General features: G+C 47.3%; 1 protein-coding gene across 3 annotated transcripts; it reads left to right on the plus strand.

The window, feature by feature from the left end:
* The first annotated feature begins 90 nt into the window (after positions 1-90).
* On the plus strand, positions 91-18,935 carry REELD1 (reeler domain containing 1). 3 transcript variants are annotated; one of them, XM_064450288.1, is made up of 8 exons: positions 91-2,261; positions 4,741-7,204; positions 9,358-9,578; positions 10,462-10,684; positions 12,285-12,442; positions 13,136-13,430; positions 14,100-14,163; positions 17,486-18,935. In XM_064450288.1, the coding sequence occupies exons 2-8, from the start codon at positions 6,894-6,896 to the stop codon at positions 18,068-18,070; spliced, it is 1,857 nt and encodes a 618-aa protein (XP_064306358.1). In that variant the 5' UTR covers positions 91-2,261; positions 4,741-6,893; the 3' UTR covers positions 18,071-18,935. The 3 variants fall into 3 exon arrangements, with proteins under 3 accessions (XP_064306358.1, XP_064306360.1, XP_064306359.1); XM_064450290.1 differs by lacking the exon at positions 4,741-7,204 and adding an exon at positions 7,711-7,803; XM_064450289.1 differs by lacking the exon at positions 91-2,261 and adding an exon at positions 7,711-7,803 and having other exon boundaries at positions 7,130-7,204.
* Positions 18,936-19,624: the final 689 nt, after the last annotated feature.

The following is a 19,624-nucleotide window of genomic DNA, read 5'->3' on the forward strand; positions in this document are numbered from 1 at the left end:
GCAACAGCTTGTTTAATTATGCTAATAGTTACAAAAATACTGATTGGAAGGTAAGCAGGCATGGAGTAATTGCAAATCACAGCCTTGTAGTGATGGCAATACAATAGTTTAACTGATACTGGGAAGGGAAATGCTAATGTTTTGGTGACAATGATCTGTCCCTTTTGGAAAACATAGGGTCAGCTTTAAATGCCAATCTAGTCAGAGTCATCGGGTAAAAAGTTCAGCTGTCCAAAAAATCTTGAATTATGGATTGAATTGAGGGATGTAACAGTGACACTTCAACAATTAGGGGTGGGGAAAGTATTGAATCAAATGGAAGAAGAGCCCTAAGGGTGGAAAGAAAGCTCTGTGCCAGCTGAGGAAGTCAGTCACAGGTGAAATGCTCTCAGTATGCCAACACAGCTAGTAGTTGCTTCACCTCCTGCCTCTGTACCCCTACCCTACCTCAGCTTGCGGTTACCTTTCTTCCCTGCATCTCTACCAAACACAATGGACTTCTTCAAAAAACAAAACAATTTTAAGTAATATCTAAAACTAGTCCTGGAAACAGGCTGGGGATCTTAAAAGCCTTTGTAAACGTGCCATGTGTATCCTTTTCAGACAGTTCACTGTTTTTCTCCCATCCACTTTCCCCCAACCTAGTACTATCTATATATTCTCTTTATGTGCTGGCAGAAATGAGAACAAATACATGAAGCTTGTAGTATGGGGTATGCATTAGGGAGGGGGAACCTCTGTGCAGGCAGTGGAGTCAGAACTTGTTTATGTTTTGCACCAGTGCTCCCAGATAATCATAGCCCAGAGAGTAAATCCAGCTCAGTTTTACATGGATACTTGTATCAATTTATAAAATATATTTTCTCCTTTTATATGCAGTCAGCCAAGAAAAAAAAGCCTGAATGTTCAGGCATTTCTTAGTTGGAGAGTTACTGCACTTAACATCCAGATACTTGGAGTGTTTTCTCATTCCTTGGGACATAGTTATAAGTTAGGCTAGTGTACCTCACGGTGAGGTTATTTAGCCAGTTTTTAAAAATTAGTTTTCTGAAGCTCTGCTTTAGCCTTTGGGCAGTTTATACTGCCCCCAGGAACAAAAATACCTCTAGCTGGGGATGGATGAACAGAAAATTGTGTGAGTGTAACATTAGCCCATTCTTTCCAAGTACCAGTAGCTCTAATGCAAGCAGGGAATAGTAACATTTCAGTTATCCAAAGGGAGAGAATGTGGGTTGCAAATTTTTTTTTCTTTAAGATAAAGAATTCTCAATTATTTTACAATCAGTAGTTAACTTTTCCACATTAAAAACTTGAGAAGCCACTACAGAATGCAGAAATAGAGATGCTACTTCATAATATGCTTCAATAATTTATCATTTTCTGACAAGGGTTGAAAAGGGTCCAGGGTATAAGTACAAATCCCCAACTTGCTCTTCTGTAAGAGACTTCTTTTAGAAAACAGGAAGATGTATCTTGAAGGGGATTATGCAGTTTCTCATTTGTTTTGTCATCTGTATACAGCTGGCAGGTTACTGTGTGCTTTCATGTCTGGAGACTGTCTGGGGTTTGTTTTTATTTTTTTAAATTTAAATTTAGTATAGGGTTAGGTTTTCCCTGCCTTTCACCTTTCCCCCCCTCTTCCATGTACCCACCTGTAGCAACAGATTTTGCACAGACTTTGATTTACTCTCAAGAGTTTGCATTGCTAAATTTTTAACTGCAGTTCTATTTCTACAAGTCTAGTTATAGCACATTTTTAGTTGCAATCTGCTACTTCAGATGGTCTAATCTGATACTAAATGCTGAACTTAGAAAATACTATGGAGTTTCACATGCTGAGGGTATTCTAGATCACGAAGTTGCTGTTTGCTGTGTGAGGTAGATAGGAAAATTTGCATTAAAGATGAGCTGTTGTAATTCATATTCAAATTTCAAAAGTAGCTAAAGAAATTAAACATTTAATTCCCACAATTACTGACTTTCATGTACATTTGACAAGATTTTTCCCCCCTTAATTCAATTTTCAGCCCCTATGTTTAAATCAAGTGAATGTTTAAGCTTGACTTCAATTAGGCAGTCCAGTGTTTGGATATAGTCTATTCTGAGTTGGATAAAACATTGATCTATTTTACTTATCTTTTAGATTTTGTTTTGACTTACTGTATTCCGTAGGACAACATACCAGTTGCAAGTAAATCAGACACCGGCTGGACAGCTTTCAGCACAGCACATGGAACGCTATGCAAAGTTTAAGTTTTGAGGTGAGGCATCCCATTATATGCGTCAAAGTAGAATGGTGTATTTCACAAACTCTTGATGCTTAAAAATGACTCAACCTGATTTATGAGATCTTTATCCCATTGGGAGATACAAATACACTCTTAGAAACGCAATATATCTTCACACACAAAAGACTATTAGATACTAATGCTCATGTCCTTCATGTTATCTCATTTACCATATCCTAATGTTCTCACCCCAGCACCTGTGTATAAAACAGTTTTACTTGTGGATCGAGCTTATCTAGATCAGGTCTGACAACAAAATGTTCCTTAAGCGACTTACAAGTGCTCGTCCATCACTTGTCTTAGAAGAATGCACCAAAAACTAACAAACAAAAATTAATTTAATTTCAAAGGCTAGAGCTGCATTCACCTATATAGTTAGTAGTTTTGTGCGCTGAGACCACTTCATGAAACCAAGACCATACAACCGCTACCCCACCCACAGCTACTTCCATGCATTCAGATCACAGACAGACTCCAGGAAGAGCAGTAACTCTGGATTTACCACATCCCTATATCCAGCGTGAATTTATTGCTCTTGAAAAGCCAAACTAAGCCACATCTCATTAAACAAAAGCCTGGCTGGGAGCAGCAGCACAGCATATCCTGTGGAAGCTGGAGACAGAGGGCCGGAAGGAGGAGGGAAGCACTCCCTGTGTGGTGGGGCAGCCAGATTCCTACTGAAGCCTGGAGTGCCCCTATATAAAGGGAGCAGAGCATGCTGGGAAAGTTCTGCTTTAAAGGTATACACTGATGGCCACTCAGTATTACAGTTTGTTGCCCCCATGTTCCTAGCTCAAAGGAAGTCTAACGCAAACCACCCTGAACATTATTTATCTGAATTCTTTCAATGACAAAAGAGCTACCCAGAGCCCTTCTGGGTACGACTTGCCCATTAAGTCCTAAGGCTCTTACCCAGCTTCAATAACCAGCTGTGCCCCCCCCAGCTGCAGGTTTTGGCTATGTTGTTCATGGTAGTCAAGAAAGCATAAAAGTGCTTGCAAAATGATGGCCGTCCAACATTTGACTGGTGGTACTAAAGCAATGCCTGATCGTTCATATGCCAACCCATGCCTATGGCCAGCTCCAGCCCCGTGTCAGTTTTGGAAGCAGACAGACTGTGGCGCCAGGAGTTTCAAAGTCTCAGGTTCCTGTGCCAGACTGTTCTCTGAGGCTGAGAATCTGGATGGGAGGAGGCTTTTCCTGAGCTGCTGTGTTGATACTGACTGAGGGACCCTTGAATATTTAGGAGTCAGTGGCCCACGCAGCAGCTTCAGGCTTGGCTGGGTTGGGCTGTGCGCCCAGCATGGCTGCCAGGTCTCTGTTGGGCTGCACGGACCCCTTGGCTGTAGGACACCTCCACCAGCTCATCCTAACAGTGGAGCTTGTGGGCAGCTCCCACTCAGTATCGTGATTGCACCACCTGCCTGGCCTTGCCTTTATCTAACAGAGCAGCCACAAGTTCTTATGAGAACATCCTTTAGAAAGAGGGTTGTTTTCTTGTAAGGGTATTATAAAATAGCTCAAGTGATGAAAAGGATGAGCTGCTCTCCACGCACGGCGTTGCATCTGCTCTATGCAGCACACTGTGGGAAAACCCACCTGGACTGCCTGGCCTGAAGTTACATGAATGTGGGGTGCCCAGCACCTGAAAGGATGTATAATTTACTTGCTGTCTGTATTCCTCTTATTAAAGCAGTCATTAAGCTCTTTGCTGCTGGGCCTTTCTTACTGAGGTCCAGAAAAAGCCCTGCACCATCTCTCTCTCTTTCTCTCCTCTGGTGCAGAACAGCTGCCCAGGTTGCAGTAGTTACCAAATAAAATAGGGGGTTGTTTTGGGTTTTTTTAGGCTGAATTTGTAAGGGAAAGAGGCTCACATTATATGTTGCATGCGTGTCTATGTGTCAGTTCAGTTTCAGCAGTAATACTTGAATCCACTGTCACGTTTCAGTAAGTGTGATAGAAGAGTAGCAAGAATAGTCAACTGGATAGAAGGAAGGCAGGAAGGAAGGACCTGCCAGTACTTCTGCTAACCTTCCGCCTAACTAGGCGTCAGAGAAACATCCTCTTTTCCCTGGTCTCCCCAAACACAAACAGGCACAGGTCAACCCTGAGATGCCAGTTTGTAGGCATTGTTCTCTGTTCTCCCCGTGGGACTACCATAGGTTTTTACTGCTCTCCTACTACGGGTTTTTAATTGTTCTTCTCACAGTTGGCCACTGCTCTTTGTTTTAAAGATGACCTGAAATATTCTTAAATAAGATGGTGCTGCCATCTTTGTTGGTTTAATGATCAGTTCCTTGTGATCTGAACTCAATTAACTTGCCACCTTCAAGCTCTCTACTTGATCAACCCACCCACTCTAACACCCACCAAACTTTGTTCACAGGACTCAGGTGGCTGTTAGCTGCCCGGGAAGGACTTCTAACTCATTATAACCCTTATTGTCTTGCAGTAGCAAAGCATTTCTCAACCTGTCAATGAAGCAACCAGCTTTCTCTTGAGTGTCAGCTCTGCGTTGCTTACATCCATGTCCCTGTTGTGCCCTGACGATGTGGACATGTAGAAGCAATCTGCAAGGAGGAGAAAGTTTCTGCATCAAAGATCCTGGGATGTTACTGGGTTTATAATGCTTCTGTGCACTTTGTCGATTAAATTTCAAGTTATATGGTATATAGTCTATCTTAATTGTCACGCTATTACAGAGCTTGCACAGATTTCCCTAGTGCTATTTCAAAATCCCAACTGTGGTTTTTTTTCTATTTCTAGAAATCCACTACACAAAAGCTGCTGAGAAAACAATAGGCAGGGTGTACATTGTCTTATGTCCCCTTCTCCTTGCCAGCTTCCTAGAAACAAAGAAATTTATGACAGGAAAAAGGCAAACCTCTCTCTAGTGACAGCAGTGCCACGTGGTAATCTCGTGTATGTCTGGGCCCCTTCGTCAAAGTGATACGCAGAGCCTGGCTGAGCTCAAGAGACTCTAGCAGGTCAAAGCTCTGGCCAGAGAAGGCTGAGGCAATGCTGTCCTGGTGGGTGATGCAACCAGAGGCTATGGAGAAGGCTGTATTTCTTACTGGAAACATCTGCCTGTCACTTGGCATTCAAGGCTGCTGGTAGGTGCTTGTGTCACAGTAATGACTGTGACAGGCTTTTTGCATCTGTAAGGAGGAGATGGCTGTGACATTTGGTTTGAGTGTGGCTTTGAAACCACTGAGTTCCTCTACTTGAGAGCAGGCAGCAAGGATGGACTCTGCATAAGGCTGTATTTCAGATCAGCTCACCAGTAAACGCTGTGTCCAGGCATACAGAAACCCCCTGGCAGCGCGTCCTGCCCCGCTCGGAGACTGCTGCCTGCTTCAGGAGTGAGCAGAGCCAGTTCAGTGCTGTTACAGATGGGTTGGGTCTGGGTCTCATTTGTCTGAAGCTCCTCTGCCTTCTCCCCATAGCTTTGCACAGGACTCCAGGGAGCACCCGACACTGCTGTTTCAGGGTCTGCACTCTGCTGCTTTTCCCCCTTTTTCAGGCGGAAGCCAGTGGAGAAGCGGTCCTCACTGGAGGACTGTTCACATAATGCAAATGTGTGCCAAATGTGCGGCAGCAGCTGAAGAAGACCACGCAATGCTGTAACACCATGCTGTGATGCAAAGACCTACGCTTACCTGGAATACTGCTTTCAGACCTGGCCACTGTGCCAGCATGGCTGCAACACGTTTGGCATTTGCCCTGTAGATTGTCAGAGGTCTGGAGCTGCTGCTTTATTAGTCTGGAATTATAAGCAAGGGATAGTTTAGCTTAGGAAAATAAGTTGGTAAGGAAAAGTGATGAGAGAGCAGCTGGTTTCGGGAAAGGATTAGTCATTAACTTCCCTCTGCTTCCACTGACAAAAGGAAAAAAACCTATAAGATTTCTATTATATCTTGAAATTCAGTGACTATAAGGCCTCTTTCAAATGCAGAGGAGAGCAGGCTGCTGAAAGCCCAGTATCACCAGTTCCCATCTTTTCAAACTGGTTAAACAGATGAGAGCTGTCGGCAGCAGTATGTCAGCGCCACTTCAGCATCTTGTTTCACTTCTGAAGGACAGGCTGTAGAGCAGAGCAGGCTGATGGGAACAGCGCTAATAAGCAGGGTGTCTGCAAGCCTGTCTCCAGTTTTTGGGGGGCACCTCAGGCAGAGGTCACCATGGTGCCTGCTCTGGACAGACTCCCACACTGGTCAGACCCCAGGCAAGATTAAATATAGGCACTGCTGGAGCTGCAGGAACAAAACGTGGTGTCACCTATGTGTTGGTGTATGTCCTTTAGTCATGGGACAGGACAGAGCTTTGTGGTGCCCTGCATGGACAGGGGTCTAAGCACCAGCATGAACTCATTCAGCCATCAGACACATATTTATCTGAGTAGGAGGAGGCCTAAAGGACGTGGAGCACTCTTTTGCCCTTCTATCTTTAATAGGTTTCCTGCGTCACAGAGCCAGGCCCCCCTCCCAGTGGCCCCTTAAGGGTCTGCTGGCTGAAGAAAAGCCAGCCAGCTGATGGGGTTGTTGCTCTGTTCCTCTAGCCCTACTCGGGGCTGCAAGCTGCCAGCAGTTTGTTCATCATCTCCTGATGGCAGCTCTAATCATGATGAGAAATTGGACCCTAATTTCCATCCGTCGCAAGCAAGGAGCTGCTGGCAGGGAGCGGGGCAAGCCTGGTGACAGCAGCTGGGGTCAGCCAAGAGACCCCATCACCAGAGCAGTCTGCAAAGAAGAGGTGGATCCAAGGAAGAGCTGGGAAGCCCAGGGACAGGACAGGCACCAGTACAGCTGCAGCATAGCTCGGGCAAGGAGCAGGGGTGACAGCCCGGACTTAAGTGCAGCTTGTGTGCTGGGGGACAGTCATACATATCAGATGCTTGGTCCCCTGTGCTGGCTCTGGTGAGTTTGGGGGGTGCTGATGTCTCCTCCTAGCTGGGCTGGTCCATGGAACACGTCTTCTCAGTCTTTCTAGCAAAATTCTGCTTTTACTGCCAAAATGATTTCCATGTAAGTGTGAGAGACAGGGCAGACTGCCTGGGGGTCACGGACTAGCGGGAGCTGATGTGGCTTTGCTTTGTGAAGCTTCAGCATGGAAACTGAAGGGGGGGAGGGTGTCAGGAGGGTGTCAGGAGGGTAACAGGGCAAGCCCTCCTGCACCTCTGCAAAGGAGTCCCAGGGTGTCCCACACAAACCCTATGGCTTGCTGCTGCTCCCCCTCCTAGCTGCCTTTGTTTTCATTGCAGAAGCTTGGAGGTTTAAATTAAAAAACAAAACAAAACAAAACAAAAACAAGGGGTGGGATGTGAAGAGGAAAACCAATATGATTAAGGCAGGATTTGGGCACTGGCAGAGAGCTGCCGTAGGTGGTGGGTATTAGCAGTAACAGCTGCTGCGCTTCCCATTAGAGGAGAAAGTGAAGAAGGTCCCTGAAAGGATGGGTCTCTGGCAGGCCGGGAGGGCAGCAGCGGCAGCGAGCCCGGTGGCGTACGTGTCCCGAGGTAAGTGATGGCGGCACTGGCAGCCCGGGCAGCCCTGGGGAGCACAGCCCTGCTCCCCGGGCCGGAGCGGTGAGGGGTGCAGGCGGGCGGCCAGCGGAGGGGTGGGAAATGGCAGCACAGCCTGGGAAATGCCTGAGGGAAAGAGCTGCTGCACAGCATTACTTTCATGAGCTCCCACAAGAAATCATATCCAGCAAGGGAAGTTTAAGTGTGCCTAGAGGGGAGGCTGACTCCATGAGGAGAAGGCATCCCTCTGCTGGTCCTGCAGGAGCTGGGTTATTTAGCGAAGGCTCCTGTGACTCCCACAAGCTTCTTCTGACATGTAACTGGGTAGAGTGGGACAATATTCAGCTGTGGAAGGTTAAACTGCATCTGTCCGCTCCCTGCTTTGGGCTGGGAATGAACTGTTTCATGTGCAGTGGTAGTTTTTTAGAGTCAGCTGGCAAGTTTCAGAACTGCTAGAGATGGAGGTGTAAGCTAGACCTCCTCAGCCTCTGTTTTCTTCTGGTTTATTTATATCTACTTATTGACTAAGCGTAATGAAATCTAAGTCAGGGAAAGCTGCGTGTTGAAGAGAAGATTTTAGAAAGAGCTACATTAAAAGCAGGACTACCTGCCTTACGATATCCATTACCCCTCACAACAAATACCGTGTGCTCATCCTTCAGCTTCACTTTCAAAAGCGCATTCTGAAAAATCAGAATAACAAAATACTCTAGCTAATCTGGAAATGTGTTTTGTGCCAGCCACCAAAGCTGAGAGGTACATGGCATACCAAACATTAAACTTCTACCATGTTGAGAAAAATACTCATTTTGATTAAAAATTGGAGAACAAGGAGAAATCCCAGAATTGGCCAAAATGGCTCCACGTTTATCCAATGCTGACTCCAAACACAGCAACACTGCTTTCTTGTCAGCAACAGCAAGCCCTGGCTGAGAAAGACAAGCTGAAATACTGCTGGGCAGCCAGGGATGGGTCTGGTGGTTGCAAGCAGCTCAGCACCTCCGAGCCGTGAGGCATGGGCTGCTAAAAGGTGCCTTATGCTTCCTCAGGCCGGAGGGGCCGTCCCTGCGGGGACACAGCTTTGCGCCAGTGGGCGGGGAGAGGCTCTGTGCTGGGCACCAGCCCCGTGAGGGATGGGGCCTGCAGCAGCTCTGCACGTCTAAGGGTAGATGTTTCCCCCATTGATCAGGCTGTACATTTGGCCTGGGAATGGTAGGGGGTGCTGAGCGTGGTTGTACAGAGCTTTCTCCTCCTCCTAAATGCCACAAGACTTTTTAGAATAAATATTCCCCCACCGCTCCCTCCATGGGCGACTTCTCAAGAAAAGCATCCTCTTGCCGGACCCCCCCAGCCTCAATAATTTACTTCAAAATGTGAAATGCTGTGGATCACTGAAGTGGCTCCATGCACCACAGAGATCATTTATCCTCCTTCGTTTAAAGGCTGTGGGAAGGGTGGCTCTGGAGCTAATTCAAAGGTGCCAGATGGGCTCACAGGCTGCTGAAGAAGCTGCTTTGAAGTGAACCTGCCCGTTGTTTTCTGCCGTAGGATGGAGGACGGCAGGAGAGCCCACATTGCCATTGTTGGCTGGGCATGCACAACCCTGTGCTTGGTCTCCTACGCAGCTGCCTTCTCTCATGGTGCGAGCCTTTCTGCCTGCACCGACATGATGCCCAGGCACCTGAGAGTGCAGCTGCACAGCCCCAGCAACAACTACATTACTGTCCACACCAACGTGTCCTTCTACTTCCCAGGTGACAAGGTTCCAGGTAAGGAACCCTTCTCATTCCTGCATCCGAAAAATATGTGATAACTAATCTCAAGGGATGACATTAATCTTTATGAGGGCTGGTAAGAGGGATAACTGCTCCGAGTGAGCTACACCACCTCTCTCATCATGAGGAAATGAACATATTTACAGAGGGATTCTGTTTGCAGTGCTTGGCCTAAGGTTTCTCAAGTGACGGCTGACTCCAGGTTTTCACCATGTTGCAGACCAATTGTTTGCTGGTAGGTTTGGATGCTTTGGCTGGGATTCATTTATCTCAGGTGTGTCTCAACCATACCAGACATCATCACACGCAATGGCACGTGAGAGGCACCTCCAGAGGGTAAAGTCTTCCCTGTTGCTTCTCACTGCACAAAGGGGACTGGGTGACTCACCTGACTCTGAGGTACGGTTCGGCAGCATGCCCCGTCCCCAGCATCGCTGCTCCTGAGGCAGATGCAGACAGAGCTGAGAGGCACCACGCCCCAGCCTGGCCACTTGCCTGCTTATCCACATGTGAAACAAAACCCCTCCAAGGGCAGCACACAAGCTTTTGCATGTGTACAGAGTGGTACCCAAACCTTCCTTAAAAATGGCTGCATGCTGCCTAAGGCAATGTGGTTAGCAGCTTATAATCAAGGGTGGGAGGGAAGACTCAAGCAAATACTGTGTGCAGTTACATACTGCAAAGTTAAAGGTAATGTCTGGCCTCCTGCATCCAGCATGTCCAAGGCAGACCATGAGGACAAAGACAGTAAGATGTTCTTTTGGTGTTGCACAGGGTTTTGTTCTGGTTTCAGTGCTACCACTGGAAACTCCATTGCGAACAACTCACCCCATAACTATGAGACAAATCCCTTTGTGTCCCGTGTTTTGTCCTGCAGTGACAGTGAGGAGCACCCAGGATTTTATGGGCTTTTTGCTTCAAGCTCGCAAAGTATCTAATGACGAAATTGCTGGCACGTTCATCTTCATCCCTCCTGGTTCCAAACTGCTGACTTGTTTTGAAGATGGTGACACCGTCACCCACTCAGACAAGTCACTGAAAAGAAACCTGTCCTTTGTATGGAAAGCGCCAGACCAGCCCATTGGAGACATCAAGTTTTTGTAAGAACATGCTGCTTCCTAACCAGAGTTTCTATCTTCTTAGTTAAAGGCTTGGCTTTATTATTCCGCCGTACTTGTCCAGCACAGTGTTTTATGTATCTTGAAGCCCATGTAGCTAAATGCTTATTAAATGCTGCAACGGTATCCTAGCTGGTACATATATCACCATTTATATCTGCTGGGTAGTGCTGCTTTTTATTTACATGGTCATTATTTTCTCAGAATAAATACATTGGAAGATGACAGTCTAAGCACTTAGAAATATTAAGGCGTAAAGAGAGAAGTGTGATCGCATTGCCTGTCTTTCTAAATAATCCCATAGGACTTCCCTGCCTACAGGCTAAGCTTGTATATCACTCCTTTAAAAAAATAATTAAAAATTAGTGATTTTTTAAAAAGTTAAATGTAAACAGAATTATTCACAGTAGGAAGAGAGAGTGAGCACTGGGTCAAAGACTAACATCTGTTTTGCACCAAAGTCCCATACTGTCCAAGTATTTTCGTTCTGATTTGGAATGAAATTAAACATCTTCTAACTGGCTGTCTTAGAGGAAGCACAGCAACTTTGCGTTTTGCAAGAGATTAAATTGTTATGTTTTGACATTATAAAACCACTTAGAAGCTGCTTAGCCAGATCCTTGGCTGCTCCCCAAAACATAAGTGTCCTGGTGAGTGCTGTGGCTTGTGCATCTCATCGTGATTCAACACAAATTCACTGAAACAGAAATATTGCTGCTTGGCGTTTCAAATTTTTGCTTGTTGTTTTAGATTGGGAAATAGTAGTAAAAACACAAGAAATCAAAGCAACCAAATAAACCCAACCTAAACCCAACAACACCTATTCCTAGCCACCGGCTCCGATGCTTCTTTCACCCTCTGACTTTTGACCCTCCAAGCTGATCTCTGGTAGCCTCCCCCTCTTCCCCCTATCACAGCATCTGGAAAGTCTCCTTGTTAGGCTTAAAAATGCCTTGTGAGAGTCATCTGGCACAGGAAAACCTGGATTGGTTTCTCCTTAGCTAATTCTCAGAAGCAGCTGAGCAATCTGAGCTGAAATTCTCCAAAATCTCCAGCTTAAATAAGGCTCTCTGCATGAACAGTTAAAGGTTGGCCAATGCAGTTCTGGCACCTGACAAAAAGCAGAGGGTTAGGCGGGCTCAAATATCAGAGGGCTGAGAAGAGCTACTCCCCCCCGCCCCAATTCTGCTGTTTGTACAAGTTACATTCACGTGTTTTAATTAGTAAATACCACTGTTGTTTCCCTGCCTACGGAAGATTATAAGCAGAGCTAGTCCAAGTTTTCCAAATGTACTTCTATCAACACAGCAAATATAATAGCTTTTTCTTTTTTCTATTTAAGTTCCCACACTTTTTTTTTGGCTGATCTTAATTATGAGTGGTGAGTCTTCACCCTGTATCTTTCTTATGGGACCTGCTATCATTTATTTGTAATATAAAACGTGCGACATGCTAATCCTTTAAAATGCTTCTGTGTCGCTTCTGTCTTCGGATTAAAGCAGTCCTTGTGCTCAGCTAAACAGGCGGATGTTTTATTAGTGCTGTAGAGCCAGTAAATTCTCACCTAATTGTGTTTTAACAGCATCTCCATAGTGCAGTCATACTTTGTTTACTGGGCAAAGATTGAATCTGCTATCGTGGCTCAGCGAGGGCAAAACAAAACTCTTGCTGGCAGCGGCAAGAAGCCTAATCCTGTAACCCCCGCACCCTCGCAGGGACCAGCTGACCCACACCCCGCAGGTATGGCGAGCAAAGGACCGTGTTTCCCACAGAGTAGTTTTACAGCTTATTTTACACTTTATTCCGGGCAAATGTTGAACTCAAGTGACCCAAACAAGCTTGAGGGACCTGTTTAAATGCTGGGGCCATCGGGGAGATTAGCGACGGCCGTGGCAAACTCCCTGAAATGAGGGCACGGGTCAGCATTTGAGGTGATGGAGCCAGTCCCGAGGACAGTACCAGACAGATAAACAGGGTTGCCAGACCTTGCAATTTCAATGCCAACCCTAAAATACTACATACTTTACCTAAAATCTCAGCTCCTGAAGACAAGCAAGTGTAATTAGCAATGCTGTCTAAAGCAATAAATTTGTCTCTAAATGTGACTTTTGCCCTTCAGGTATGCATTTAGTTGTATTTATGCTCCAAAAATTTACTTATACTAACATCAGATGTGTTTCTCAACAATTTTGGCATGGCACCAAGACTGAGCTTTAATTATTTTACTTGACCATAATTTAGGCAGTGGGCTTTGCTGCTTTGCTGCTGGGTTCCCACTTAAAATTAAGTGACATGTGAAAAAAAAAAAAAATCACTATTCTGATCCTTCCTGGCAAACGTTAGCACCAAGTGGGATTTGAAATAAACAAACGGAAGACAGTAAACTTCTGCTCCTCTCTGCCTGCCTGTTGTTTTGTCTCCATGCTGGACAAGGTCCCACCTCTCCCACGGCCACCACCAGCTCCTCCCCGCGCACCCCTTCACTGTCTGCCAGCCCCACCAGCATCGTGGCAACGCTGGCAGCGGAGCCAGGTTTCGGTGTCGGCTCAGAGACCCGTTCCGTCGCTGAGCCGAAGCAGCCAGCGCAGCCTTCACAGGCTGCACCCGGCAGGAGTGACGGGTCCAGCAGCCAGGGGCTGGAGCCATCCCTCCCCACCCGAGACCCTTGGGACGCCTTGCGAGGTTTCCTCTCCCAGGACGATACCTCCAGCTACAGCACCTCCAATGGGTAAACGGGGCGGTGGGAAGAGCTATTTCTCCAGCCCTTCTGGGGAAGGAAAATAGTACTAGTTTCCCTGCAGATGAGTTAGGGTCTGCGTAGGAACGTGTCTGCGGCTGGCGAGGGAGGCGAGAGGGTGTTTGCTCGCCAAAATTTTGAGAAATAATCCTTTGGAGGTTGCCTGTGACAGAAAGTGACAGGTAGAAAATCCAAAACTCTTGAAAACCTGATGTTGTGCTGCTCAGGCCAATGGAAGACTGGCCAGGTGGCTGAAAAATGTGATTAAAACCCTATTGACTGATACAATACTTTTCTAAAAGTACATGCAAATATTCGAAGAAGCAGTGACCTCAGCAAAGCTATTTCTCCATCTGCAGGGAAAAGGCAGAAAGGATTTAAACAATTATGGCGTTTGGGCTTGAGGCTGTCTGTTCAGAAGTCTTATAGGGTTTGGGCCACAGGGGCTTTCATGCAGTATTTTGCACTGTGGGTGAAAACCATGTGGAGAGGAATAAATGATCAGGTAGTATTAAAATATGACCCCATATGGTCTGTGTCCTGAGGCTGCTCTAGTGAGCGGCATGCTTCTCCCGCGGTGCAGAGCGCAGGTATTCCCGCGGTGAGCCACAGTGACAAGTCTCACTTACTAACGCTGCCTCTCCTCTGTCCGTACCTTAGAGCAGGAAGCGTTGCCAGTGCTGCCACCCCACCCCTGTGTTTGCTGTGTAAAGAAGACGGGCAGGTAAGTGGCAGGGATGGGGAGGATGTCTCCTTCAAAGACAGAAAGGTCTAAGAGAAGATGAGGATTAAACCTCTCTGCTGCATCACAACACCAAGCAGCCCATGTAGGTCTCACAAGTGACTGAAACTACATGTTAAGAGTCTTAATTCTTTTACTTTAACTGGGAATTGCTTTTTATATCTCTTTTTTGTTTTCCTTTTGAGCCTGCTGCCTGGGGTTTTAAGAATCCTCCTGTAAAACCAATCTAAAATAACTTTTGCCTATGTACACATGACTACAGGCTGCTGGATGTAACTGGGTAGGAAATGTGTGTCTTATTCCTGTGGAAGGCTGAGATGTTTCTTTCCAGAGGTGCTGGATAGGTAGCACCCATGACATTCACCAGAGGCCAGAGACTTCATCTTTCCTGGGACTGGCCAAGGAAGCCGTGTGCTCTCTGAGGGCAGGGGCAGCCTAGAGGGCTGGATGGACCAGTAGGACAGAGCTGCAGTGGTGGTGATGGTGGTGGCGGTGGGGTTAGCCACAGGTGCAGCGTGCACTCACCAGAGGCAACTGGAAAAGCAGTAGCTGGCAGAAGGGATGAGCAGGTGGGAGCGCCTTTTGGGAAGGGGTGACCTCAGGTGAGGAAGCCCAGAAAGGTGTGAAAGGACTGCAGCCTTGGGGGGAGCGGGGTGGCTGTACGTACAGAAGGAGATGTGGGAGCTAGAAAGGGCATGTGAGGAATTAGGTAGAGAAAGAAAAGGTAATCAAAAGGAGGGAGAGAAGGTGGAGAATACCAGGGCTGCAAAGGAGAGAGGAGGATGCTCAGATGGGAACCAGTGGAGAAGCTGCAAAGCAGGGATAGCTTAGAGGCACAGGGTATGGAATTATCAGGAGGAGTCCAATATGCCGGGGATGGAGAGAAGAAAATACAAGGAAAATCAAGAACTAGATCTGGGTTGCAGGATGCCACAGGAGGAAGAGAAGTAATCTCACAGAAAATAAAAGACAGGGGTCATACAGCAAAGACCGAGGCAGAAATATTTAGGAAGGAGCGGAGGACGGAGAACAAGTAAAGGAGAGATGTGTAACATGAGCATCTGGTGAACCCACAAAAAGAAGCAGAGAAATGACTGAAGACGGTAACCAAAGGAAAGGAAGAGTTATTGCGCAAAGCAAGACCAGAAGAGCATAACAGAATAAAAATATTGAGAACTTAGGCAAGAAAGGCGAGAAGAAGTACAAAAAGAAAGGAGAAATGAGGTGAGAGGCAATTCAATTTTCTACCCCAAAGTCCCAATCCTGCAGTATATCCCTACAGGAGGGTGTTTACATTTTGAGGGCAAGTGATCCATGCACATGCAAGCCTAACTTTGCCAGCCAGCTACTTTACAGTTTGCAGTTGAGCCACTTAAAATCTTTTATTTACTGCTGTATTTTACTAGCACCTTCAGAAACTGTCTCTTCCACAAAGGATGCTCTGACCCTCCCCTACTTTGCTTCACAGCTTGCCAGGGCTCCTACCTCAGCTTTGTGCTCCTGTCACACTGTCTGCACAGCAAGCTTTAGAAATCGCTAATGATGGTAGAGGATGAGAGTTTCTCTGGTGTAATTAATGGATGTGTGAAAAAGCCTGCTGGGCTGGACAGGCTGGAGAGGTGCCAGCTACTGAGGGCCAGATCCAAATCTCAGTGGAGCCAAAGAAAGAAATCCAGTACATTTTGCCGGTTTTGGATGGGGCCTCAGGTGCGCAGTGGGAATGGAAAAATTCATTGGGGGCCTCCTAAATTATATGATTGTTTCACAGTTAGCCTTGGATGATATCTGCAGAAAAGCCTGGGCTGTGGAACTCGCATGAAGTGGCTGTCATTTTGTGATGGATAAAATAAGGTGTGCAGCACAAGGCAGAGCCCCTATGAACAGGAGCACACAAGAACAATCATTCCTAGTAAAATGGGTGGTTAAGCAACACTGAGAGGCAGCAGGTTTCACGGAATCAGAGAATGACAGGATCACAGAACAGTAGGGGTTGGAAAGGACCTCTGGAGATCATCTCATCCAACCCCCCTGCTTGAGCAGGCACACCCAGAGCAGGGGGCACAGGAACACATCCAGGTGGGGTTTGAATGTCTCCAGGGAAGGAGACTCCACAGCCTCCCTGGGCAGCCTGTGCCGCTGCTCTGGCACCCGCACAGGAAAGTTGTTTTTTTTCTCATGATTAGCTGGAACTTCCTGTGTTCCAACTTGTGCCCATTGACCCTTGGCCTGGCGTTGGGCACTATTGAAAAGAGCCTAGTCCCATCGTCCTGACACCCACCCTTTAGAAATTTATAGGTATTGATGAGATCCCCCCTCAGCCTTCTCTTCTCCAGGCTGAACAAACCCAAGTCTCTCAGCCTTTCCCCATGAGGGAGATGCTCCAGTCCCCGGATCATGTTGGTAGCTCTCCGCTGGACTTGCTCAAGCAGTTCTCCTTAACTGGGGGGGGGCAAAACTGGACACAGGACTCCAAATGCGGTCTCACTAGAGCAGAGCAGAGGGGGAGGATAACCTCCCTCGACCTGCTGGCCACACCCCTTTTAATGCAGCCCAGGATACCGTTGGCCTTCTTGGCCACAAGGGCACAGGGCTGGCTCAGGGTCAGCTTGTTGTCCACCAGCACTCCCAGGTCCTTCTCAACAGAGCTGTTTCCAACTGGCTGTGTAGCCTGAGAAAGCAAGATGAGCTTTGGGGGGGGGTTCACAGGTTGTATGCGACTGCCCCAAAAGGCCATCCCAAGCCTCCTGGGTTCCTCTGCACCACAGTTTGATCCACAGCCTCAGAGGGTTATACGGAACCTCAGTGGGCCTGGTGTAACCCTAAACACAAAGCTTGGTTGGGAAGATCACACCTGTCCATTCAGCATGACCCTGGCATCACTCAAGGTGGGAATTGTTTACTAAGTGATTTTCTTTTGTGATAACAAATCCTGTGAAAAATACCACCAACATCACCACATTGGCAATCACAGACCTTTGCTTCAGCAAAGCAGTGACCTTCCTCTCCACCTGCACTCTTCACCTCTGCCCCTTCAACCTGCTCTGCCTTGCCCCGCTGGGACCAACTCCCAGTGCCTCGCCCCTCCCATGGCAATTCTGATATGGCTGGAGTGAGGTTGGATCAGCCTAATTTTCTAAAAGCTACTGAGTAACCAGGGGATGGAGCAGGGTTATTCCAAGGCCAGGGGGACACCTGGGTGTCAGAAATACAGAGCTGAACTGTACCGTGACATAGGGAGTGAGAACCTAATCAGCCCCCTTTCTCTTCCCTTACCACACATCTCGTCATGTTTTTGCTTTCAAAGGCCAGTACTGAGAGCGGGGCTGTCTTGAAAGCCTCCCTGCATGTGACAGTGTCTCCTTCTGCCCCGCACATACACACTCACATGGGTGACGCCGCTGCGACAACAGCCTGGTTTGGTGGCGCCAACGCTGCTGGCAATTTGTCATCGGCTTCAAGGCAAATGGCAGAAAGAAAGCCCGCACTGCAGCCAGAGGAGGCAGGCGCCAGGGGCGAGGAGGAGGAGGAGGAGGCGGGTGGGAATACCCTGCCATGGGTGACCAGACCAGCTCCCAAATCTGCTGTTCCCGGGAAGGGGGAAGACCCTGGCAGAGGGACCCGACTCCTAGCAGCCCAACTGGGCATCCTCTTGGTCTGCACTGCCGCCCTGGGCCTGGCGCTGGCAGCTGCCATGCGCTGCGTCTGTGCCCAGCATTGCCACAAGCGGACGGAGGTCTCCTTCAGCGAGCCAGACCCTGACGTTATCGCCGTCAGAGAAAACGGGGAGGTGATGCACTTCCGAAAGATCCGGGAGAACAGCTTTGTGCTGGTGCAAGCCGAGTACAACTGGGTCAGCCCCTCAAGCAGCGGGAAGAAGACAATAATCTGAATACGTGCAATGCTGAAAGCAGCGCTACTGTGGCTGGTACAGGTGAAAATAGCCCCGACTGCTCAGCACAGGTTATAGGAAGTGCTGGGGTAGCTCCTCTATGTGCCGCCACAGAGGTGAACAATCTCGAAGCTGCCAGTTCAGGCAGACGTGTTAGTCAAAAGTACCTAAGCTACAGCTGCTAAGAAAATAGAAGTTGATAGATTGTTCAGTGTGTTACACTTACCGCAATTAATATTGTATATCTGCTCATTAGCTGTCACTGCAGCCATGACATACACTTCCTCTGTTGCCTTAAGGGTGTAGCCAAAAATAGAAATTCTTCCTCCGCACTGTAGTATTGTCTCCTGTTTAATCTCAGCAAAAGTTTCTAGTGTTATATTTCTTTCAAGGAACTAGAAACCCCTGATATAAACCCAACCATTCTCATTTAGGAGCTTACAGGTTTAACTCTGTGCACTTGGTATCTCTCAGATGACAAAATATCTGCTGGTAGATTTTATGTTTCAACTTGAAACTAAAAAGGAAGAACTCCTTAGCGGAGAACATTGATTCGAATAACACTGAATTGATCTACGGGAACGAAACACAGGGTGGCGGACACCAGCTTTTGGGGGAGAAACATGCCTCCTCATCAGGTGCAAATGGAAGAAAACCTTTCCTGTCCATTTGCACCTGATGAGGAAGCTTGTTGAAGCCTGACAGCCAGCATTTACTTAGTCTTTTACTTCAAGTCAGCTCAGTAACACTCTGTGCAGAAACACGCACTCAGAAGTACCCTTCCCAGGTCACCTTGGAGATTCCCAGCAAAGGCTGCATGGAAAGTTAATACCATCCTTGTGCTCTGAGTTTGTGCAAACTTCTCTCCAACTGTGTGGTTTTCTGCAGGAAGCCACTAAAACAGCCCTTGGAAAACATGAAGATCCTTGACGCCTTCTAAGAAGGAGAGGCGACAACAGCAAGGGTAAAGGTTTATTTTACTGCAGCTTTGAAAGAGCCAGAAATAGTCCTGATAACAATCCTCAAGATGTAAGTTTTAGAGCCTTTCAGAGAGCAGGAATCACCCCTTCTGGTGTCCTTTTCTAGGGTGGAGGGGCTCAGATGGTCCCCAAGCTGTGTAATGGGGGACAGACTTAAACTTTGGTGCTGCAACTTATTTCGCAGCCCGCAGCAATCCCCCCTGAGCTAAGCAGATAATGATGGGACCCTGATGGCTCACACATCCTTCCTAGTGACAACTTCCCCCTCTGTCAGGAGGCCCTGTGGCCATCTCCAACTAGCTGGCCATCTTCATGCTTGATAGTCAGCCAAAGCTCTTCTTTCATGCCCTCCATTACCTCGCTGTTGACTTCAGAGGAGACAGCTGGGACATAGGTGAGTTCTCCTATTCAGACCCCTACAGCATGATGAACATAGTGCATCTTTTGCTAATAGCGTCTTCTCTTAGTGTTCAGAAAAAGCTGGTTTCTGACCATACTACTGTAATGTGATTAGTGACATGGTGCTTTGCGCTACACACGTGGCCAAATTTCTGTTGCGTTAACTGCTAGGCCT

The sequence above is a fragment of the Phalacrocorax carbo genome, chromosome 4 (genome assembly GCF_963921805.1).
Source record: "Phalacrocorax carbo chromosome 4, bPhaCar2.1, whole genome shotgun sequence".
NCBI lineage: Eukaryota > Metazoa > Chordata > Aves > Suliformes > Phalacrocoracidae > Phalacrocorax > Phalacrocorax carbo.